We start from the raw sequence: 24694 nt of genomic DNA, 5'->3' as shown, positions 1-24694 counted from the left end.
TGCCTACATACACACACAAACGCCTACACACACACACAAACGCCTACACACACACACAAACGCCTACACACACACACACAAACGCCTACACACACACACAAACGCCTACACACACACACAAACGCCTACACACACACACACGAACGCCTACATGCACATGCACGTACACAACACTCACTCACACACATGCATACACTTACACACACATGCACCCACCCACACACATGCGCCTACACAAACACACACGCGCATACACACGCTCGTGATTGCGAAAAACATAATTTGAATTCAAGATGCCAAAAATTTAAATTAATATAATTTTTTCTTTTTCCTTCTTTTTTCTTTACAACGTCATAAAAAATCTTGAAATTGTGAAGTATAATAGCGTAAACTGCATATTCATACGATCATTTGGTGCTTTTCTATAATTTTTTAAAATATGTCCAAGGACTTTTCGGACACCCAGTATTTCATAAATTTAGTGTTTGGTATCTTTTTCAGTGTAATTTTAGGACACAGCACTAAAGCATGGATGTGTGATCCTCATGATCCTAATTACACTGCTGGTCGAAGAGCCATGAAAAGAGGTAATTATTTCTTAACTAAAATTTGCATATTTTATGATTTTGTAAGTGTTTTTATTGGCTATTCGCATGGCACTTTTTAAATTTCTAAATTTGTATTTATCAACCGTCTTGTAAATTAGAGTCTGGTAATTAGAGGGGCAGATCCAAAGAAATTTAAAGGTCTGGAAAAGGTTATCCTCACTTCCGTCCCCTGATTTCGAGACATCAAGCAGGAATGTCAAGCTTTTTTTTTTCAATCATGTTACAAAAATTCAAGCAATCCTCTGCTCAATGTATTGACTGATCTTATTTTAGATAATTTAGCATTAAAAAACTTTGAAATTGATTTTCTTTATAATTTTTGCTTGTGGTATTGGTGGAATGCTTTTTGAGAATATCAATATTTTTGCTGATGATGTAAAAGTTATGAGGATTGTTGACAATGAAGAACAAGTGAAAGTTTCCAAGAATATTTTAATTCAATTGGATTCCCAAGTGGGGTATTTTCTTCAATGTTGAAAAATATCGAGTGTTTCATTAAGGTTGTGGAAATAGGTATGCAGGCAATTATTTATAAGAGTCCTAGGTGAAGAAGAAACAGTTGTTGATCTCAGTGTCTTATTTAGTCAGAACTTTAAGATTAGCTGGCTGTGCAGAACAGCAAATAACAAAGCCAGCTAAATGTTGGGTTTTATCAGTAAGTCTATTTTGACCATTTTTAAGGAAGTTGTACTTTTTGTACTGAAGTCTGATACTTCATTTGGAGTATGCTGATTAGTTTTGGTCTCATAAATGTTTCAATTATTCTGAAAGTCTGAAGTTATTCTAATATCAATTTTGTAAATTTTCTTAGTTTTTTTCATGCGAAAACTAAACGTAGTAACACAAAACTGAAAAATTAGAGGAAGCAGTAAAACTCATTAAATAATAGATAAGAAAAAGATGTAGGCACTTGAGAAAATATTTTACGCTAAGAAATTGTACTAATTTTGTGAAGTATTTGTTTTTGAGATGATTCTTTATACTGTTTCCTTCTCCCCTAAAAAAATCATTCTAAGGGGTGCTTTCAATATTTTTTTCATACCTTAACTTTTGAGAGGAACTTTTGGATTGTTCAGTTCTATTTCCTTGTACACATTTTTTCTCTATGTCAAGTAAAATATCCCCTGTTCAACATTATTTTCAGCCGTGTAGTAAGTAAATCGCAATGTTATGTAAAAAAAAAAAATCAATACCCATTTTAACTCTTTGAGGCATGGTGGCTTATTTTGAGGCCATCAATTTTTTTTTTTTTTTTTAATTAGTTTTTAAGCCAATTGTTGAAAGCACCGTCAGTTGACTGAAATTTTTTTTAAAAAAGCCACAATGCCGCTAGGGGATAAATGTGGCTGCCTACTTGATGAACTTTTAATTTCATCTTGACAGTGTTTGGAGTGGAGCCTGATTTAATCAGAGAAGGAGGAAGCATTCCTGTCACACTTACTTTCCAGGAGGCTACAGGCAAAGGTGTAATGCTTCTTCCTATTGGAGCTAGTGATGATGGTGCTCATTCCCAAAATGAGAAGATTGATGTTTATAATTACATTGAAGGGGTAACTAATTTATTTTGGTTTTTTGAATGCTTAATTTTGTAAGATTTTAAAGAGGTGAAAATATCTTTGTCACGTTTTTAATTTCAAGTCAGTTTTATTTTGATGAGGTTTGAGCATTTTTGTGTTCTTAAACATTGTGTTCTTTAAAATATTAAATTATTATAATTCACTTAATTTCTCTTATATTATTAACATAATGTACATTATAAATGTTAGCATAAAATATCATGTATTCAAATTAAAACCAAGTGAAGACACAGTGCCATATTTATGTTACTGATATAATAGTGAAATTAACCTTTTAAGTTTTTGAAAAAAATATTAATTTTAGATTTTGGAAGATGAAAATTGTTTGTTTGAAGGCTCAAGTATTTTAGCCCTAAAGTTAGTTTTTTGTGTAGATCAAAATTAATGATAGTACAGTTAAAAATTAATTTCTTTTCTACATATCTCATCCCGTGCTCAATATTTTCATTTCAAATTTCAGTGAGTTTCTTTGATACTTAAGTTCTGTAAGTTAGGTGAAATTTCATTAAAACTATAGTTATGAGTACACGTGATTTTTCCACTAATTGGCAGAATTTCAATATTCAGTTTCACTGAGTTCCACTTTTATGGTTATTTGATTTTTTATTTATTTTTTTTAGAAAATAAATACAGGAATTAAAATAAAAAAAACTTTGGTATTTTTGTTCAATATGCTTTAAATTGTTCATACTTTAGGAAACAATGAAAATATAGCAGATGCTTCCAAATATGCTGTTAATTAGCTTACGCCTGCTACAATTTTTAAGTTTTGTTACAAAGAAAATAAATTTTTATTTTCATTAAAATTGAAGTAGGAAAACATACATGTGACTTGTGCTCCATAAAAAGAAAAGGGGGTAGTAAATATTTAAACAACCTGTAATAAAAAATAAACCAAGAAGACAGTTCCTAATAAGTAGTCTGTCTGGTGATGAAAAAACTGATTCTTTTAACACATGTTTGTTTTCTTTGAGTTGAACAAATGATAAACTGAAAGCTTTTTTCCACCAGCAGCATCCCACGATTTTCAATCTTCAGGTTCCAAACACTGTCCGTTTTTTTTTTTTTTTTATCAATCACATGTATGCATGAGCCAAAACCATGTGTCTCATTCTCATCTGTTCTGAAACATAAAGTTGGAGTGGATCTCGATACTTGAAGCTATAAAAAATCATATAGTACTGATTTCATTGAATTTTGACTTTTAAAAATAGACGTAAGAGCCATGCGATATGGAGCTCTGTCATAGTGGAAGCAATTCAGCCAGTTAGTTCATTCTAAGGAAACTGTAGAGAAGAAAAATATTTGCAATAGATAGTTTAATGAAGCTCATAAAACAATGCCCTTTTAATTTTAGTTACTTACAAAGTATTTTGAAAATAAAATAACTATATATGAGCCAGATGCATTTTTAGTGTTGGGTAGTGTTATTAGTTGTGAAAATTAATTATCCAACTTGATTGTTGTTTAAATGAATATAAAACAATACATGATCTTTATTGAAATTGCAAATTTTAATTACATTTCTTTTCCAGACAAAAGTATTGGCAGCATATTTACATGAAGTGTCCCAAGTATGATTCTACGTAAATGTATATGTACACATGCAAGATTACAGCCTACAACATTTGTTCATTCATTGAATAACTTATGATTGTTAAAATAAAAATTGTATATTTATTTCAGAGTCTCTTTTCAAGACTCTTAAGAACTTGTGACTATTTTTACAATAAATATTTTTAAAATTTTATAAAAAATTTTTTGCTAGTCATGATATTTCCTTTGATTTTATTTTTAACAATTATCAACATTTAAAACTGACTGAAAGAACAAAAATAAACTCTATTTTGATCATTATATTAAATAATAATATTTAATATATATTTTAATTATATTAAAAGTCAGTTTTCGAAAAAGAAGTCACCTTTTTGAAAAACTGCAATGCATTTGCATAGGTGCTGTTTACACAGTTCATCAATATCCATTTAGTCACAACAAAAATTAGAATGAAATTTATAAGAAATTTCAAAGTCCAAATTATAAGAGATAACAGTTCTGGTTTTAACAAACAAATCACACTATAATCACAGGCTACACTGAATTTTAAATATAGCAGCAATTAAGTACACACAATAGGCTCGATATTTGCACCACATTTGAAGTATCAAATGCCAATTGTGAAACTAGAAAGACAAAACTACTTTTTTAGTTCATTCATTTTCAAAATGCCCCATAATAAAAGTCTCTCAGAGTTCGTCTTTTTGGTTACTAAATGCATATTGCACAAAAGATAATATCATTCTGATGCAGAATAAACTAATTTGCTTTTTTAAAAACAAATTACAAGTTTTCCCCGTTCAAGGAATGTAAAATATTTTAAGCAATGATAGGTGAATTTCATATAAATTAGGAGATTCTAATTTCTCAAGAGTAATACTGCATTGTTCTCGAGACGACTACTCCACGAAAAAAAGACCTTGCATGGGTCAAAACTTGCTACAGATTACTGTAATGTATGAACACATATCAAATGCATTTATTGTTCGCGAGAATATTGCACTTCATTTTAGCTTCTGAGCTCCCGTTTCTGCCACTAATTTTGGAGCTGAAGAAAGCACTTCATTGTTATTTAGTCCATTTATATACACACCATTATTGCCATTTCGACATTTTGGATGTCCAGGTAAGTATTTAAGGGTGAAGATCCAGATGTCTAAAGCATCTCTTAAGTCCCAACTTACGTAAGTGAAATAACGTGCAACGTCCATTAAGTTGTAAACCTAAAGAAAGGAGAATGATGCAATTACTAACAGCGTAATGTTAGACAGTGAAAAGCTAAGGGATTAAGTGGATTATAAGTTTTGAATGAAAGTTTCCCTTTGTAGGTTTTCATAGAAAAGTTTTTCTAAACCATGCGCTATATCGGGACTATTTATACTTTATAGGAAAAGTAGACCGAAAGTAAGCCAAATAGTAGCCAGAAGGGTTCCCTCTGCGCAACTTATGGGGAATTTCTCAGGAATTTAAAAAAAAAAAATAAACCAATGCTATTTATTTGCCATTTGCATGGCATCAATTTGTATAACACAAGTTAAGGCTATAACTTTTACTTTTTTTAAAAATTTTACATAAAGTAAACTTTCTGACCTTAACTGATGTTATATTTTTCAATGTCAATTGATTTAAATTATGAGTTAGTTTGCTCTTTTCTAAAAATTGATGGGACATTTTTAGAAAAGCCTAATTTCTGAACATGCGGCACTCGACACCATTTTTGGGTTAGACCGTGCAACACCGGGCAATGCAGCTAGTTTCTAAATATTTTTGCTAAGAAAAAATTTTAATGCATTAAAAAAAGAAATTTAAAAACATAAAATGACAAAACTGATTTTTTTGGAGGGAGGGGGGCACTGTTAGGATCATATAGCAGAGGGTTCCATTAAGGTTTTTGTTAAGGACCAACTACTAAAAGGAAGTTTTTTGACCAGGGAATAATTGGCAGTTTGAAAATCTAAGCAGGGAGATTATAATTTTTTATATGGTTTGAAAAAGGAGATGCAAAAATGTTCCTAAAACACTGCTAGCAACCCCCTATTATGGAATTTTTCAAAGAGAACTGTAGAAAAAGGGATGCCAAAACGAAGATTTTGTAATTTAAATTGAGGAGTAATTTAACAAAAGGGAACAATTCCAATGTTTAGAAAAACTTTATGACATTTTCTAAATCTTTCCTTTCTAAAATCACCTACTCTCAAGAAGTCCAATCAGGGCAAATCCTATTTTATTTAAGGATCAAGTTTGACTTTTAGATCAAAAAGTAACAAATCAGTCCTCTGCACATTTTATTTTGAACAAAAGGGGTCATATCTTAAATAAATCTGTAGTAAGAAAACTTTTAGATTCAAAAGAACACATATTCAAAATCTTCAAATTTGAATCCACTAGTTTTTTGTTCAAGTGCTTTGATAAGAGAAGGTGAAATATTTAGGGTATATGTGGAATCGGAATTTTCAAAATTCAGGTTTTCCTTCAAAAGGGCATATTGCCAAAATAAAGATGGCATTTTTTTTTTTTTTTTTGCACAAACAATTTTTAATCCAGGCTATGATTTGGATAAAAATGAAACAACGTTTAAAAGCACAGAAAAGATAAAACTTTATAAAAACGCAGACATGTTTCGGAGGCAATAGCCTCCTTCCTCAGTGCGAAATGTACAAATGAATAAATCAAATACAAATACAAAAGTGGCGACCAGCAACAGGCTCTGGGCCCAGCTAGACTGGTCCTAGTCAATTTACAATCCCCAGTGAAGATCAATGGCCCTCTTAAAACTATCTACTCCCTTGCTCATTACCACCCCTTCCGGTAAACTGTTCCAAGGTTCCACTACTCTGCTATAATAATTTTTCCTAATATCCATGTTAGCCTGAGATTTAAATAGCTTAAAACAATGACCCCTTGTCCTGTTTTCAGTGCTAAACTTCAGCCCCGTAACATCTTTCATTTTAATAAATTTAAACTGAATCATGTCCCCTCGGTCTCTTCTTTGCTCAAGACTGTACATTTTTAACCTTCTAAGCCTGGAATCATAGTCTAAGTGAGAAAGTCCATTTATTAGCCTTGTAGCTCGCCTTTGAACCCTTTCCAATACATTAATGTCTTTCTTAAGATAAGGAGACCAAAACTGAACAGCATACTCAGAATGAGGTTTTACCAAACTTCTATATAACGGCAGAAAAACTTCTTTAGATTTGTTTGAAATAGATCTATTGATAAACCCAAGCATCTTATTGGCCTTGTTACTAGCAATGCTGCACTGTTGGCTAAACTTTAAATCCTGACTTATTAAGACCCCCAGATCAGTAACTTTGTCTGCCTGACTAATGACTGAACCTTGCAAATAATAACTTGTATACTTATTTCCATGCCCTAAATGTAGCACTTGACATTTCCCAACATTAACAGCCATACCCCATTTATCAGCCCACTCCGTAATATGATCTAGATCCTCTTGCAGCTGATTTGCTTGTTTTTCATTTTCTACAGTCCCCATAACTTTCACATCATCAGCAAAACAATACATGTTCCCAGAAATATTTTTGTGAATATTGTTCATAAAAACAATGAACAAAACAGGCCCTAACACTGATCCTTGAGGAACCCTGCTTAAAACCTCACTCCAATTAGAGTAATTTCCCCTTACGACTACCCTTTGTTTCCTTCCGGTCAGCCAGTTTTTTACCCAAATGAAAGTTTTCCCTCCTATTCCTATATCAGCTAATTTGCTAAGTAGAGCAACATGCAGTACCTTATCGAAAGCTTTTTGAAAATCAATGTAAACAACATCTACAGGCTTCTTATTGTCCAAAGCCATGGTAACTTTGTCATAGAAATGTAATAAATTAGTTGCACAAGATTTACTTTTCCTGAAACTCTACTGAAAACTAGTCAATAGATTATTAGTCTCTAAAAAATTTACTATCTTAATTTTTATCAATGTTTCAAAAATTTTGCAAACCACCGAAGTTAGACTCACAGGTCTATAATTTCCTGCACTCCCTTTAGACCCTTTCTTGAAGAGCGGTGTAATGTTAGCCAGCTTCCAGTCCTCTGGCACTGTCCCCGAGTTATAAGACGCATTGAAAATATTTGCAATCACATCTGCTAATTCCTCCGCACATTCAGCTAAAATTTTTGGATAAATATTATCAGGTCCCGGAGCCTTAGTCTCTTTAATTTTTTTCAAATGACGTAAAACGTCATCCCTGGAAAATACAAAGTTCTCAAGCTGTACTATAGCTTGTGTCTTGTTGGTGTCAACTGTTGAGATACAGTTATCGTTAAAAACACTCGAAAAAAAGTTATTAAGAACATTAGCAATATCACTATCGTCCTGAATTAAAATTCCGTGCTCATCAACCAGTGGCCCAATATGACTATTTCGAACTTTCCCCGAATTAGCGTTTGCAAAAAACCTCTTGGGATTCCTATTTATGTTATCTGCCAGTCTTTGCTCCAACTCTCTTTTCTGAATCCGTACCAAATACTTAAATTTACGCCTTGCCTTACAATATTGGAGCCTATCTGCACTGTGACCAGTTTCTTTAAACCTATGAAAAGCAGCTTGCTTGTAATTTAGAGCGTTTTTAGTTTCCCTGGAGAACCACATTGGCCAAATTTTAGTGTTGACACCCTTTCTCCTAAAAGGAACATGATCCCCAACCGTTTTCACTAGCTTTTCCTTAAACTCTGCCCACTGAAGATTCACATCGCTATTGTCCAATCCAGAAGAAAAAACTGCTTTCAAACTCTGCCTAAGTGCCACAAAATCAGTATTTCTGAAATTGGGCACAAATCTAAAATTGTCTACTTTGTGCGTATCAAATTTAATCCCAAACCTAATACTGTTGTGGTCACCGTCTCCAATGTGTTCCCCTACACATAACTCCTGAACAGAACTTTCCATATCACAGAAAACTAGATCCAAAATCACGTCCTGTCGAGTATCCTGAGTTACAATTTGATCTAAAAAAGTCACCAATTACTTTCAAAAATTCCTCTTCTCTGCTATTACTATGGTAAAAATTATTCCAATCAATTCCTGGAAAATTAAAATCTCCCATTATGATGACTGACCCCTTGCTTGAAATGTCACTAATAATACTAAACATCTGTTCATCTTGACCTGGCTTAAGTTGGGTGGCCTATAAATGTTCCCTAAACGTAGTTTATTTCCCTTATTGCTCATCAACTCCAGCCAAATCATATCGATCTCATTAGGTTTATCATTAATTACCAATTCATTGCAAGTTAAAGTGTCTCTGACATAAAATAAAACCCCACCACCTCTTTTACCTACTCTATCTTGTCTAAACAAATTATACCCAGCAATAGATAATAAATCATTATCACTTTTGGTAGCCCATGTCTCAGTAACTCCAATAATATCCAACCTCTCATCTATAATTATGCTTTTCAATTTTTCCATCTTGTTCCTAATACTACGAGCATTTGTATAAAAAACCTTAAGTAAGCCCATCTTACTTTTATTTAATGCTGCATGATTATTTGAATTCCAACTGTTAAAATCTTTTCTCTTATTAGCCACCCTATTTCCGTTTCTACTAAAATCCAAATAGTTAATACCCTTTCGAATTCTGCTCCTAAAACTATGCCCCCCATTCCAACTTAGTTTTTTGATTCTGAAGCCTCTAAAACCAAACCACTAACCATTTTGACCCCTGTAGAGCTCAGATGCAGGGGTGCAGAAATCAAGGTCGTGGGAAAGTTTAAATTGCGTAACCGGAAAAACATTGACCAATCAGCTATCAGCGAGTGCTGAGGCAAAATATGACATATTCTAACATGTAAGATTGAATAAGATTGGAGAAAAATGCAGAACAGCAAAAGACTCATTGCAAAGATTATTTAAGTTTTTATGACTGTAAAAGGATTCTAGAAAATCTAATTCACCTACTGTTGTAGGTCTGCAAATGATCTTGGCTTCCGAAAGGAGAAAATTGTGCCCTGTGTCCCAACAATGTTTAGCAATTGGAAGATTTGTTCAGTTCCTGTTTTTTAACGTGGTTTTCATGTTCTTTCAAACGAAATTTAAGTGAACGCCTTGTCTGTCCCACGTAACCGATATTACATTGACAAGGAATGTGATATATGCCCACTGATCAAGTGGTTGGATTGGGTCCTTCAGTTTGGAAAAAGAAAGTTTATTTATGGGTCTGTAAATTACGCGAAAGTCAAATTTACTAAGAATTCTAGAAATACAAAAAGAAATATTTGGATAAAACGGCAAAACCACAAAATTTGTTGAAGAAAAACTACGTATGTTGGAGGTTTTATTCCGGGTTGAAAGTTTGCAAAAAGCCCTGTCGATGACCTGAAGAGGATAACCCCTGTCCAGAGCCACGGCTTTCAAAAAATTGAGTTCATTGTTGAGAAGGGTCTGATCAGAACATATGGAGATGGCTCGATTGACAAAAGTATTTTGCTTCAGCAGTCAAGCAGACATTTTTTGCTTCCTCGGGTGGCATGAACGAGAGTGTGGGGGAAGACAGACAGCAAATGGTTTTTGGTAAACGGTAGTAGAAAACTTATTATGGTTCTTCGAGATTAAAACATCCAAAAAGGGCAAAGAATTATTGTTTTCAATCTCAGCAGTAAACTGAATATTAGAATCGACGGAGTTAATTAGATCAATGATAGACGGAACAAAATCAACAGTGCAATCTAAGAGGGTGAAAGTGTCATCATATCTAAGCCAGAGTGGAAAGTCAAATAACTGAAACAATTTCTGTTGAAAAAAGTCCATGTAGATTTCACTGAGGATGGGTTGCCCATAGCAAGGCCGTCAGTTTGTTGGTAAAAAGTACTCTTAAAAATAAAGGTTGAATGTTTAAGACAAACTTCAGTCAAATTTACAAGTTCGGAAATTTCGTGTTGGGTGTGATGGAATTCCCGGAGTCTTGTTTCAAGACACCGTAAAGCTCCAATAACAGGTACATTGGTAAAAAGAGATTTAACATCAAAAGAAACCATAAGTAAATTATTGGGTTTGAACTTACAAAGAATATTAACAAAATCAACAGAATTTTTGACAGAAAGTGTGTTGGAGTCCAGTAATGGGACAAACCTAGAAGTGAGAAATTTGGCCAGTCCATAAGAAGCGGTGCCTATGTTGGAAACAATAGGTCTTAAAGGTCCGTTTCCGGAGTCAACAAACTACTCCGCGTTGGTCCTTACACCTAGTTAAAACAAGATCCCTCGCCGAATGAATTAAAAACCGTCTGCAGGGCCATAAAAACAAGTAAGTTTTTTTTATAACTGCTTTAATTTAATCCCTTCGGTTTCGCACTGTGCTAGATTTTACGCTCCGCCTCAAGTCCATAAGATCGGAGTACCTTTAAGACCTATTGTTTCCAACATAGGCACTGCTTCTTATGGACTGGCCAAATTTCTCACTTCTAGGTTTGCCCCATTACTGGACTCCAACACACATTCTGTCAAAAATTCTGTTGATTTTGTTAATATTCTTTGTAAGTTCAAACCCAATAATTTACTTATGTTTTTTTTTCATGTTAAATCTCTTTTTACCAATGTACCTGTTATTGGAGCTTTACGGTGTCTTGAAACAAGACTCCGGGAATTCCATCACACCCAACACGAAATTTCCGAACTTGTAAATTTGACTGAAATTTGTCTTAAACATTCAACCTTTATTTTTGAGAGTACTTTTTACCAACAAACTGACGGCCTTGCTATGGGCAACCCTTTGAGTCCCATCCTCAGTGAAATCTACATGGACTTTTTTCAACAGAAATTGTTTCAGTTATTTGACTTTCCACTCTGGCTTAGATATGTTGATGACACTTTCACCCTCTTAGATTGCACTGTTGATTTTGTTCTGTCTATCATTGATCTAATTAACTCCGTCGATTCTAATATTCAGTTTACTGCTGAGATTGAAAACAATAATTCTTTGACCTTTTTGGATGTTTTAATCTCGAAGAACAATAATAAGTTTTCTACTACCGTTTACCGAAAACCATTTGCTGTCTGTCTTCCCCCACACTCTCGTTCATGCCACCCTAGGAAGCAAAAAATGTCTGCTTTTTATACTTTTGTCAACCGAGCCCTCTCCATATGTTCTGATCAGACCCTTCTCAACAATGAACTCAATTTTTTGAAAGCCGTGGCTCTAGACAGGGGTTATCCTCTTCAGGTCATCGACAGGGCTTTTTGCAAACTTTCAACCCGGAATAAAACCTCCAACATACGTAGTTTTTCTTCAACAAATTTTGTGGTTTTACCGTTTTATCCAAATATTTCTTTTTGTATTTCTAGAATTCTTAGTAAATTTGACTTTCGTGTAATTTACAGACCCATAAATAAACTTTCTTTTTCCAAACTGAAGGACCCAATCCAACCACTTGATCAGTGGGGCATATATCACATTCCTTGTCAATGTAATATCGGTTACGTGGGACAGACAAGGCGTTCACTTAAATTTCGTTTGAAAGAACATGAAAACCACGTCAAAAAACAGGAACTGAACAAATCTTCAATGGCTAAACATTGTTGGGACACAGAGCACAATTTTCTCTTTTCGGAAGCCAAGATCATTTGCAGACCTACAACAGTAGGTGAATTAGATTTTCTAGAATCCTTTTACAGTAATAAAAACTTAAATAATCTTTGCAATGAGTCTTTTGCTGTTCCGCATTTTTCTCCAATCTTATTCAATCTTACATGTTAGAATACGTCATATTTTGCCTCAGCACTCGCTGATAGCTGATTGGTCAATGTTTTTCTGGTTACGCAATTTAAACTTTCCCACGACCTTGATTTATCCATTTGTACATTTCGCACTGAGGAAGGAGGCTATTGCCTCCGAAACATGTCTGCGTTTTTATAAAGTTTTTTTCTTTTCTGTGCTTTTAAACGTTGTTTCATTTTTATCCAATTTACCTTGCACAGAGCTATGGCTTTTCAATCAGGCTATGATTTGTTGTGCTCAATTCTGCACACAGAAAAGATGATGAAAACTATTTTTCTCTTACCCTAATTCGTTTTTTTTTTTTTTTTTTTTTTTTTTTTTTCCCCACAACCTGAACATTTTAGGAAAATGGATATATTCTCTGTTGATAAATTAGTCCTCAGTTCCAAGTTACTTACATTTTTTTAATTTTTATATATTCCTACTATATAAATAATTATTACATTATTTTGTTGTTTATTAAGTTTCTTTCAAAAAAATTCTATCATTAACATTTATTAATTCTTTAAATATCTACTAATTTATTTTGTTTTTAGGCAAGTGTTATCAAGATGACAAAGTAAAAAATATTTTCCCACTTAATTGAATATTATATGTTGGAACCAGGGTTCGTCAATATATATCATGATACATATCCGATATTTATTTTGAAAATTTGATATTATAGATATTTATTTTTTCAACTACGGTATTTTCAATGTAAAAATTAAATTAATCATAGTAAAGTTATTCATTTATTATAAAAAATAACCAAAACGTTATGTACAATATTTTTATGATTTATTAATACATCAGTAATATAACAAAGTGATATAATATTCCTTTTTATTTTATATTCATAAAATTATTAGTAATGTAACAACTTTAATTCATATTAAAAGTGTCTAATTAAATATTAAAATTGCTCAGAAAAAAAGGTCTTATGACTGCAACGACTAATGCATATATTTTATTTCCGAATCATATAACGGTGTAAAAATAGTTAACAGAAGAAAAATGAGTAAAACAGCTAATGCTAAATAACTCCAATAAAATTGATAAAAATGCAAAATGAAATATTAGATATAAATAATGAAAGAAACATGAATTTTAAGTACACATATTGTAATTATAATATAAGAAAATAGACTGATTTGAGGATGCATTTACTATTTTGAAAACTTTAATTAATGCAGATTGAAAATATAGGATATATATCAATATCCGATATGTATCAAAATATCAGATATTTTCGAAAATATTATGATATTTTCGAATTCTACAATATTCATTTCAGTGGGGCTGACAGTATTGCAAAAAAAATCAAAAATGAATATGTATAAATACAATTAACACACACATTAAGAAAGCAACTGGGCAATTCCACTGTGACAAGCTAACAGTCACAGAAGGAAAAATGCCCGTGTTGCTTTTAAAAAATTTAAATATTCATTCAACTTGTGGTTAAATACTGTATATGATAGCAGAATTAAAGTGATGGTAGTTTATTTCTGTAATATATCTACTGTCATTAAAACATAAGCAATAAAAGGTCCCAGTAACAGACTAACCCAGTTTACCATTGTTTCGGCATACCTTTATTTATGCCTATAACATACAAAACAACAGATAATTCTTTATGGAAACAATACATTTAATGCAAAAGGGATGCAGAAGTAATTTTTTCTAATAAAATTTGTTCAGAACCATTCAATAAAAGCATTTTGCATGCATCACAGACTAACATTTGATCCACAACAGACCAACAATAAATTAGCTGCCCCAGTCAAAATACATTCATTTTTGAAATTTCATGTTATTATGTTGAAATAAAAGAATGCTCAACCGTGACATGCCTGTGGCCGGCCAAGTTTTTCGATCCAGTCGAAAAAGGTAACATCAGTTTGGATTTGCCCAACTACATTTTGAAAGCAACAAATAGTAAACTAGAACTTCAATTCAAAAAGATTTAAACTTTCTTTTTTGAATTATTACTGAAAGAAATTCAGATAACAAAATTGTAAACATTTTGCAAAATATGGAGGAACTAAAAACTTTGCTAGGCAATTTGCAAAGCACAGTAGTGGAATTTTCCTGTTAAATGGCATTTTGGCAATCAACATTGACTTATGTTTTTAACAAAGAGCTAAAAAAAAATTGAATTTTGTCATCTTGAATTCAAATTATGTTTCTCGCAATCACGAGTGTATGTGTGTATGTAGGCGTGTGTGTTTGTGTGTGGGGGTATGTGTGTTTGTGTGTAGGGGCAGGAGGTATGTGTATGTGTGTGTAGGCATGTGTGTGTCTGCAGGCATGAGTGTGTGGGTAGTTGTGTGTATGAGCGTTTGTGTGCATGGGGTCGGGGTATGTGTATTTGTGTAGGCATATGTGTTTGTATCTGTGTGCAGGCATGAATATGTGTGTAGTTTTGTGTATGTGTAGGTGTCTGTATGTATGCGTGTCTGTATGTGTTTGTGTGTGTGTAGTTGTATGTATGTGTTTGTGTGTACGTGCATGTATGTATGCGTGTAAGTGTAGGACATGGATGCAACCTGGAGACGGATTTCGCTATATTAGCAGCATCGTGAGGACCCGGTCGACGGTGATGCTGCAGAGGGTGGCGGAGGAAAAATAAAATGATAGGACATCAAAACAGTCAAGTGAGAACAATAAGCAATCGTGATTGCTCAAAAACATTCATAATACTTACCAATCCACAAAGGAGGGCTGTAGAAATTGGTAACATATATGATAGAGGCAAATAAGTATTCAAACACAAAAGAAGAGGTGCTATTAAGCTGCTGTCCCATAAATCCATGTCTGCACTGGTTACATTTGTGATCTAATTTAAAAAAAAAAAAAGATTAAAGCATCAATTGAACAATAAAATTAATTATATTGGTTTCAGTCATTTTATTTGTTAAAACTTTTTTTAACACTGCCAAAGAAAAATGATATAGATTTAAGTTTTTACCTACAGCTCAGACGATATAAAAATAAGAACATAAAATGTGTTCAAACCTCTTGATTACAAAGGACACATGTTTCTCTCTCTAGATGCAACATCAGTCCCCTTCCTTTCCACCCTTCCCTCTTACACTTCCTAAGAAAAAAGGATTGCACCTGAGGGAATTTTTCGTTCATGCAAAATCTTCCAAGATCCATAGTAAACTCCTTTTTTCACATTCTTATATGGGGGAATGGGTTATTGATTATTCTTCCTTTTATTGTCATTGAAATCAACTTCTCTAGTTATTGAAAAAAACTAGAAAGTCGCCCCTTAAGGTATGGCGGGTGAAATTTGCTTCTACATTTGAACGAAAAAATTGCCCGGTTGGTGATATTTTGATAGTTGAAATTTTAACCCTAAACTCCGGTAGATAGCGTTCTTTGCTGACTATTTTTATGTTTCTTCATATTCCTAAAATGAGTCATAGCAGTAAAACAGTTTAAGTTACCCCATCCAGTTCAGCCATGCCAAAATAAATCAGCCCTGCCGAGTTAGTTTCATTGTTGATGACGTCAGCGTTACTCGATTATTGGCTATTATATAGATGAGGATTCTGTGACCTCACTGCATGATAAATATCATGACGTAAACTAACTTATTACTCTATGGGGTGTTGTAGATTTCAGCTCATATTTTTTCGAAGGGGAGGATGAAACAGTAATTTCTGCTCATTACATATTCTCTATAAGAGATGATATACCATAGCCAGCAAATTACCCCGATCTCATTCCTTGCAATTTCTTTCTCGGATGGACCTACTTGAAGGCAGCATATCAACATACGGTGAGAAAACTGCAAGACCCACTGCCACTTGTATAGAAAGAGTAGCAAATATCACCAGAATTGACTGGCAAAGTAATGTAGAACTTCACCATAAATGCACAGAATATGAAGATTGGCATTTGGAGTTTCAAAACGAAATGATTCAGAGTATGTAACTTGGTAAAGATTGGAGGTATCAAATCCAGGAGGATAGTGGTAAAGATTGTTGTTTAAAAGTATAAATGAATTTTTCAATTGCTTTTTATTCATATTTGAAATGTGGGAGTTATTTTTGCCGCACTCTGTAGATGTAGGGACTTCTATGACCATATCCCCCTTCCCCAGAGAATGAATTTTGATTGCATCAGTGATGTATTACTAGGCTATGTTCAACATGTTGTACACTGCAATCATGTCAGGCTCAGCTAATAATAAATAAGAGGTACATTCAGATTCTAGCATACTTAAAAGACTATTGAATACTCTTTAGACACCAACATTACAGGGGTGATTGTGAGTTCATCAAAAAATACCTGAAAGTTTCAAAGCGAGAACGGGGGGGGGGGGGGGTAATCTTTGGCCCCTATTACTTAAGCGCACCTTTGCCATAGTATTAAATAGTTCTGAGTCAAAATATTGTGTGTTAATTTGATTAAATTTTTAATGGGTTACAAAGTTACTTTTGAGCTGGTGTTATACAAATTATTTTGACATTTGTCCATCTTAAGGCTCTTGCAGGTATATTTCATGAGTATTATGTAATTAAAAAAATTGCGTAGGTAGGGAGTTAAAAGCATAACAAAAAAAAAAACATAATTCCGGTATTTCGGGACATAAAAATACCGGAAATACGTCCGAAAATACCGGAAATTCGGTAAAATACCGAAACACAATCAACCCTGAACATTAGCACACTGTATAAGAAAATGCGAAATCTATCTACTGATAAATGGTTACTATCTCAACCAATGGATACACTTTTGGTTATAGTTCCCAATACAATTATACTTCTTTAGATATTATCTACTTGCTCTAAATCCAGATTTTTACAATCTATGCAAAGGTTTCCTTTTCTTTTAAAATCTATTTTTTTTAACCTAAAATTTTTCATAAATTACAAAAAATAATAATAATAACAATAAGAAGAATTCCCTCCCCCCTAAGATATTAATAATTTACAGTACTTACTACTAGTTTAACTGAAAGTTTGGCATATGCAAAACCAAAAGCTATTACAAATACACAAGGACTTGAATGAAACACGCCTGCATTAAATGCATGCAAGGCAAATACTGTCAAAATAGATACTGGCACAACTGGATTCCAAATTGTAGGACTCTGAAAAAAATTAAAAAATTAATCAGTCCTTCAACTTTTGAAAACACATTACTACAGTTAAAAAAATATCTAAGCATAGAGGCTCTGTCAAAAATAATGTCACACTTTTTTTTCAACATATTTCACCCCCTTCCTCTTTGTTACATAGTGTCACTCATCACTGTATCTGCCCTACCCTCCCAGCACATGTCATGCTATTTTTCATAAGCACATCAAAAAATGCGTCATAATTTCAAGAATCCCATCCCTTCTTCAAAGAGTGACATCATTTGTAGATAACCCACATAGGAAGTTAAGATTATGGTACTAAGTACAAGTAAAACATGCAGAAGTATTTGGCCAAAGAAATATTTGGCACAATAAGTACCACCTACAGCTGGACTTAAACTGCTTTTCAAAGTTTTATGCCTCGAAAAACTTTATTCACATTCTTTTTTCAGAATTTTGTAATAAATATTTTGCATTCACAAATGACCATGAAACATTGCATATTATAAAATATGTTATAAAGAATCATCTCAAGACAATAACTCAATTCCTATAATAGATTCAGATAAGACTTTTGAGCTTAGTACAGCAATGTAGTCTTCAGAACTTATTATACATGAGGCAATAAAGTGGACTGTTTAGTTTTGAGTAGAACACATTTAAAGTTCAGGGTCGCACCATCATTATGCGCAAAGTCGTGCAGCGCACGACGGCACCAGAGTCAAATAGGCGCTGAGCTCTACCAATCAAAAATGCTCTAAATGGGAGAAAAGATCTCTAAACCAAAAAACTGAATCGAACTTTTCCTTTTATCTAATGATGGCGATGAAATAATACTGCTCATTGAGACAAGCAACCGGTCTAGCTATTGATCTGAAAGGAATAAATATTACCTTTTGTGTCTAAACATACTATTCAGAAGCGCCAAAATTAATTTACTAGGCTGAAAGCACGTTTTGCTAATTAATGCATGCATTAGCTTTTTTCTTCCTAATGTGGAGCCGTGAATGCTATTTCGATATATCTATAGTACCTAACGTTGAACAGAGCATACAAGGTGAATTTCTTGAATTTGCTGCTCTAGCGGAGAATATGTTGTTTTGGAATCTGTGCAGTATGTCTTTCTGTGATTTTAAACTATTGTTCGTGGTAATTAGACTGCTTCATGTTGTCATACATAAAAAAAATCTGGTAAGCACATTTGTATATTATTTGTTACTCTAAGTTCAAAACTTTCACGGGGTGACCCTGACTTCAGCCCTGCTCCCATCTCATTAAAAATTGCCTAAGATTTCGTTTTTAGGAACTCAATTTTTGAATTTTTTCTCGGAGAGCACCCTCCAACATTATTAAAATCATTTAAAATTTTGTTTTTCCGACTTCAACTTGGAAACATTTACGAAAGAGAGTTACCGAATCCCATCTCTTCTCCTGATGTCATGAAAGATAGTTTCCAATTGCATATTTAAATGTTCAGTTTGGAAAATTTTCTGGGGGAGAATGATTAAACCCCATCCATTATCAGTTCTGTGATAAAAGATGTCCTACAGTTTTTTACTCTTCAATTCCGAAAAATTTCTGCGCCAGAGTTACCGATCTTCTCCCCCCCCCCCAACCAAAAATGATACTCTGAAGTTACGCTTTAGAACTTCAAAATTCGAAAAATTTGCGGGAGCTGACTCCAGTTTTACGCCCTCCCCCAACAGCCCTAAATATTGACAAATACTTCGTTTTTAAGGCTTTAATATTGATGGGGGGGTGAGAATCCTTGAACTCATCCTTTCCTTATACATCATCAAAGATGAACAAAATGCGTTTGTATAGAACTTCAGTTTCGAATATTTTCTGTGCGAGCTCTGAATCCTAGTACTTCCAGTAAAATTGCCTTAGATGGCCTAAAATTGCATTTCTAAAGGTTCAATTTCAAAAAAAAATTCTGGGGAAGAATCCCCCCCACTCTTTCGAACATAATCGGAGAAAATAAAAAAAAATGCCATCTTCCTATCCTTCATTTGGTTGTAAATTTAAAGTTTGACCTAGAGCGTAAATCAACGCTTATCCGGCACTGGACATGACGACGATCACTCTATTCCTTCACTCTTTTTTTTTAAAAAAAGGACCCCTTTTACAATTCTGTATTTTGGAGTTATTAGTTTCAGATTTTGTGGTAGAATCTTAGAATACCCTTTACATAATCAGGGGTTCCCGCCCCCTAAGAACAAAGGTGCACCCCACAAATTGCGAAGACACCCCCTAAAAGTAAGAGCTCTCCCCCCAAAAGGGAAGATACCCTTAAAAATACCTCTCCTAAAAATTTCAATGGGGCTATCCCCTGCGCCATGACCCCTCACCCCCCTAGGTGGACACCTCTGACATAATTGTACTTCAGTTTAGAAATAAAATCAGTACTCTGTTGTCATAATTTCTGTACCTCAGAACCAGGAGGATGTAAGTCACATTATGGTAATTTTATACGAGAGAGGAAAAACTTTTATTGCAAACAAAGGATAAGACAAACGCTCTTTTTACCCTGGCAAAAAAAAATTAAGGATATTTTTTTTAAAGGAATTACATTAACGTGGCTTGATGCAGAATTGGCTTCTGCATACAATGCGCTTATTAACGGAGAATTGCAATTTTTGCACTTAGCTCAGGCTGGCTCTGATGTACAGATTTGATAGGCGTAAAAGTTTGATTCGTTACTATCCATCAATTACAGATAAGAGATATTTTTGTGAAGCATTTAACTTTGATATTTAAAATATTTTTTTTTCCAAAGCGCATTAGCAAATCAGAGGAGCAGTTGAACTTGAAATAACTTCGAGGCATGAAGAAAAACAGTATACTATATTCCAAAATTGAGCATATAAAAATTGTTTTTTTAATAAATTACGTATTTGTTCTCGCATTATATTTGCCTATAGAAATTCACTCCACTATATTTTCCCCAAACGCCACTGCATAAAGGTGCTCAAAAGACATTTGCACGATGGAGCCAAAAGGCTTGGCGTGGGCCTGGGTCATAGGTAGACTTATCAGATTTTTTTTCCAAATCATTATGTATAGCAGAACCTACCAGGGCTTCTAGTTGTACATCTTGCCCCAAAGAAGAGGAGAGATTACTTCCGAATTTTTAATTTTGACAGTCACATCCCTTTCTTCTCAATGCCTTGACGAATAACTGGGATTCCATCTAATGTATGGGAATATGAACGGAATTGAATAGAGGCTCCCAAGAAATTTAAGCCCTGGTTATAAGTACATAGATCTATCTTTAAACACTACTATTTTTATTAAAATGCTTAAAATGAGAACATACCATTTTTCTGGGAATTGAAACAAAGCTGTCTAAAGGAGTTTTGTTTCCAAGAACATATCTGACATTAGAAACTATATTTCCAAACAATGACATCAAAGTTAAAGCACCAACAAGATGTCTCAGTTCCAATCCAAAGCAGACCTAATAAATACAAAAGTTAAGAAATTAAATAATCATAATAAACTTTACCAGGGTGGTAAAATTAGGTTGCAGTATTGGCAATGTCTCACTTTTTTGGCATTTTAGAAAGTCTGTAAGGAAAATAGGAAATATACCACTGCCTATATTTTACTCAAAATGAAATGTCGGCATATTTTCAAAAAAAAAAAAAAAATACTGACTAAATTTTGAAAAAAATGACCAATACTGACCAAGATGAAGAACACTGACTTTTATTGACCGATTTTATGCTCTAAAGTTCATGCTTCAAGTTTGCTTTAGCAGAGTACCAATTTAGTCCTTAACCAGATTTAGTTCACCATTTTTTTTTTTTTTAAATCTTTGTGGTTTTTACACCTCTTAAATCTTGGTTAAAGCATTAATTTAGGTCTGCCTCTCTTTTTGGTATAAAAGGTTTTTCCTTTAGTAATTCTTTCCAACGTGTACCAGTTATTGTGTTTGCTATAAATACTTTTTAATTCAATAAAATTTCATTCTTTCTTTTGATTAGTCTTAATTTCAAAATTACAATGAATTCTTTCACTAGTAAATTCCTTGCGGTTCTAAAAATTATTCACATATAGTATGAAAAGTTTAAATAAAAATTATCAATATTTTAAACACAAAGAATGACAGGTAAAGAAATTCAATATTAAGCTCCTTCACAGAGTAAATAGCAAAAGTTTTTAAAAAGATTATTACAAGAGAAGGAAAAAACTCAGAAAGTTCAAAAATATTTACATTTAATTGCTAGCACTATAATTATTAAGCTATACTTTATGAATTAATTGAGAAAAAACAGAAATCAGTTATCATTTTAAAATATATTACCTGATTTCGCCAAAAGGATTGACCATAAAAAGCAGTTAACAACTGAATGGTTATCACAGAAAACTGGGCTTCTGACACATCAATCCTAAATAAAACAAACATATTAAGGAAAATTTATAAGTAAATACAGAATACAAACAAGCTTTGGGAAATCATGTAGTTTTATCCTTTCTTTTATATGAATGCTTCAAAATTACATTAGTCAACAATGAAGACACAATAAGCATAAGGTTAAATTGTTACTTTTCTACTTGGCAAGAAATTTGTCTTCATGATATAAGTTCAAAATTTGATAAGAGAAGAAACTTCATTTCACAGAATTTTAATTTTGATGAGGTAATAAAAACACACAATTATAAAACTTTACATAATTTTAAAAAGGAAAAGAAATAAATAAATGATATTTGAAAATTGTCTCACTCAAGCTTCAACTCTTTCTATCCAGTATATTAAGACCATCACCATTATATTTCTTGCACTAAAGTGCAATGGCATAGCCAGGAACAAATTTGGGAGGGGAATGTTAAAATTTAGTTCGTTCTATGATCAAAAAAGGAAAATCCCAAAGTTGGGGGGGGGGGAGGGCAAGGATGTTATCCACAATTCTTACATTTAATTATCTCCTAAACAAAAACATTAATTTTATTTATTTATTTTTTTTTTATTTATTTATTTTTTATATATATATATATATTTTTTTTTTTTTGTCCTCATGATTGATAAAAACTTAAATTCTCTAACTAGCAAATTATCTTCTTTTTAGCATCTTTAACCTTTATAATCTGTATCATCCACCAGACCAAAATAAATAAAGCTTTTAACTCTCCTTATTCAGCATGGTTCATTTTTCCTGTAACAGTTGTTGGGTCAAGAAAAATCACTTCTTCACTATCTTATCCAAAGTTTTTTTTTTTTTTTTTTTTTGCTTTTTGGTAGATATACTAGCAACAGTGGCACACACAAGGGAGGGGTCCAGGGGCCCAGACCAATCCCATAGTTCTTGCTTTTTTTTACCAATTGATTATGATTCTATGTATTTTGTACAAGAATAATTTCAAACAAAGGTAACAGTTTCAGTTCTAATAATTGAAAAAATAAAATTCTAATGTTATAAGATTCTTGAAAACATAGTGCACTTTTCCTATTACAAATTGCCAGAAGTAGAATGATTAATATAAATAAACACTGTGATAACCATATTTTTAGTTTTGTAATTACAGATTAAAAAGAGATTCTACGAACTTGAATCCATATTTAATTATAAGAAAAGAAAAGCTCATATTACTTTGCATTCTGGTTAGTCATGTAAGTATATTTCATTAAATAATGCTAATTATTTCTTCAATTGTTAATTTTTACCGTTTTTCGTTCTTGAGAATCGATAAAGGCAAGTTAATGTTTGATGTCGAACTGAGGTATGATATGAGAATGAGGTTTTTGACCTTGAACCCTCTTTTTGCAAAATTCCTGTGTGTGCCACTGACTATCAAGGATTTTGTTTTGCAATACGGCAAACCGCATTTTAACTACATATAACAGCAGAAACATAGGCACAGTTTTTTTGGTTTTTTTTTTTGCAAAAGTGAAATATTTGGATATATTATCGGAATTTGGATTACTTTAGGAATATTTGATAAAATCCTGAAAAACCTACATTAAAACTGCCAATAAAATGCCATGGGTTAATGCTAAAGGTTATTCAAAAATTTCCACAAACTCTAGAAGAAACTTATTTATAAAACTCTACTAGTAAATATATCCCTTCAACATTATATAGAATTTGATTGTTTTGCTCCGAGTACTGATTACTTTTTAATTTTCAAATGTAAATTTGTTCTTTAGTGAATATATTCTATATAAAATACAATGGGCACAAAAGTAGAGTTTTAAGAAGCATTGGACGTATTGGTAAATAACTTTTATATGTTATTTCTGTTTGTAAGCTATGCAAGATTTTTAATTTCGATATAGCTTAAGAATACTAACTTTTCCCTTGCTTTTACTTTCAAATAACGTAAAAATACGATTTTATGCTACTTATAAACTATTCATGAAGATAATAATAACAATGAAATAATGTACATAGAAAAAATAACATGTTAGCCTATATTTTAAATATTAATTAAGCATATTATTTTAATGATTGTTTTTAAAGAAAAATGCAACAACTAAAGCACATAAAGGAAAGATCAAAATAACTAAAATTACAGTTTGAAGATTTAACTATTTGATTACTTCAAATAGTCAAAACATCAATAATAGTAATTAAAATGATCAAATTTAGCAGTGCAAATTTCTCTAATTAAAAAACAGTGAACACACCAACACTTGCACACACACAGCATTTTTATTTCTAACAAAGGAACAAGCAAGATCACTGGGAGTGAAATTGAGCAGCAAATAAGGACAGTTAAGCTCCCAACTGGAATCACGTCCCTTTTTTCCTGGAAGACAGACAAACTATAACACACAGATCCAGAAGGTAAGTATTTATATTTCAAAGTAATTGCCGTCATCCACCCTCAGTAATACTGCTGCATCTTACATTTGCACTATGCAAAAATTCAATTTTTTTTAAACTAAAAATGTGTTCAGCATCTGTTTTGACAAAATTTATCCCAGATCCAAGGAGGTGAAAGAATTTTTTCCCGCAGAATTTCTTGCTAGAATTTTTAGTAAGCATAATTTTTACTTTCCTTCGAGTATCAGCATAAATAACACCATGGGCATCGCCAGGATTCCTTATAGGGAAGAGCAAGTGTACAAGCAACAAGATGGTGGTTTTTACCCCCCCCCCCCCCCCTTGTTGCGAACCTCGGAAATTGTTTGCTA

General features: G+C 32.8%; 2 protein-coding genes across 3 annotated transcripts in view; one reads left to right on the top strand and one right to left on the bottom strand.

Moving 5' to 3' along the window:
- LOC129222670 (cytosolic non-specific dipeptidase-like) overlaps window positions 1-3856 on the top strand; it is a 36714-nt gene extending 32858 nt beyond the window's left edge. Inside the window, exons 10-12 of the mRNA XM_054857201.1 lie at window positions 502-587; window positions 1992-2158; window positions 3721-3856. Of these exons, the coding sequence (XP_054713176.1) occupies window positions 502-587; window positions 1992-2158; window positions 3721-3765 (298 nt within the window). The 3' untranslated portion in view covers window positions 3766-3856. The remainder of the gene's footprint in view (window positions 1-501; window positions 588-1991; window positions 2159-3720) is intronic.
- Window positions 3857-4736: 880 nt separating this feature from the next.
- The window catches only part of LOC129222671 (cholinephosphotransferase 1-like), a 35045-nt gene continuing 15087 nt past the window's right edge, over window positions 4737-24694 (bottom strand). For both annotated transcript variants that reach the window (XM_054857202.1, XM_054857204.1), the window contains exons 6-10: window positions 21863-21947; window positions 20873-21013; window positions 17416-17565; window positions 15166-15297; window positions 4737-4965 (exon numbers count right to left, since the gene is read on the bottom strand). In XM_054857202.1, coding sequence (XP_054713177.1) covers window positions 4747-4965; window positions 15166-15297; window positions 17416-17565; window positions 20873-21013; window positions 21863-21947 — 727 coding nt within the window. In that variant the 3' untranslated portion in view covers window positions 4737-4746. The remainder of the gene's footprint in view (window positions 4966-15165; window positions 15298-17415; window positions 17566-20872; window positions 21014-21862; window positions 21948-24694) is intronic.

This window comes from Uloborus diversus, chromosome 5, assembly GCF_026930045.1.
Source record: "Uloborus diversus isolate 005 chromosome 5, Udiv.v.3.1, whole genome shotgun sequence".
Taxonomy (NCBI): Eukaryota; Metazoa; Arthropoda; class Arachnida; order Araneae; family Uloboridae; genus Uloborus; species Uloborus diversus.
The sequence above is the reverse complement of the archived record's forward strand: the minus strand, read 5'-3'. Positions and strand labels throughout refer to the sequence as shown.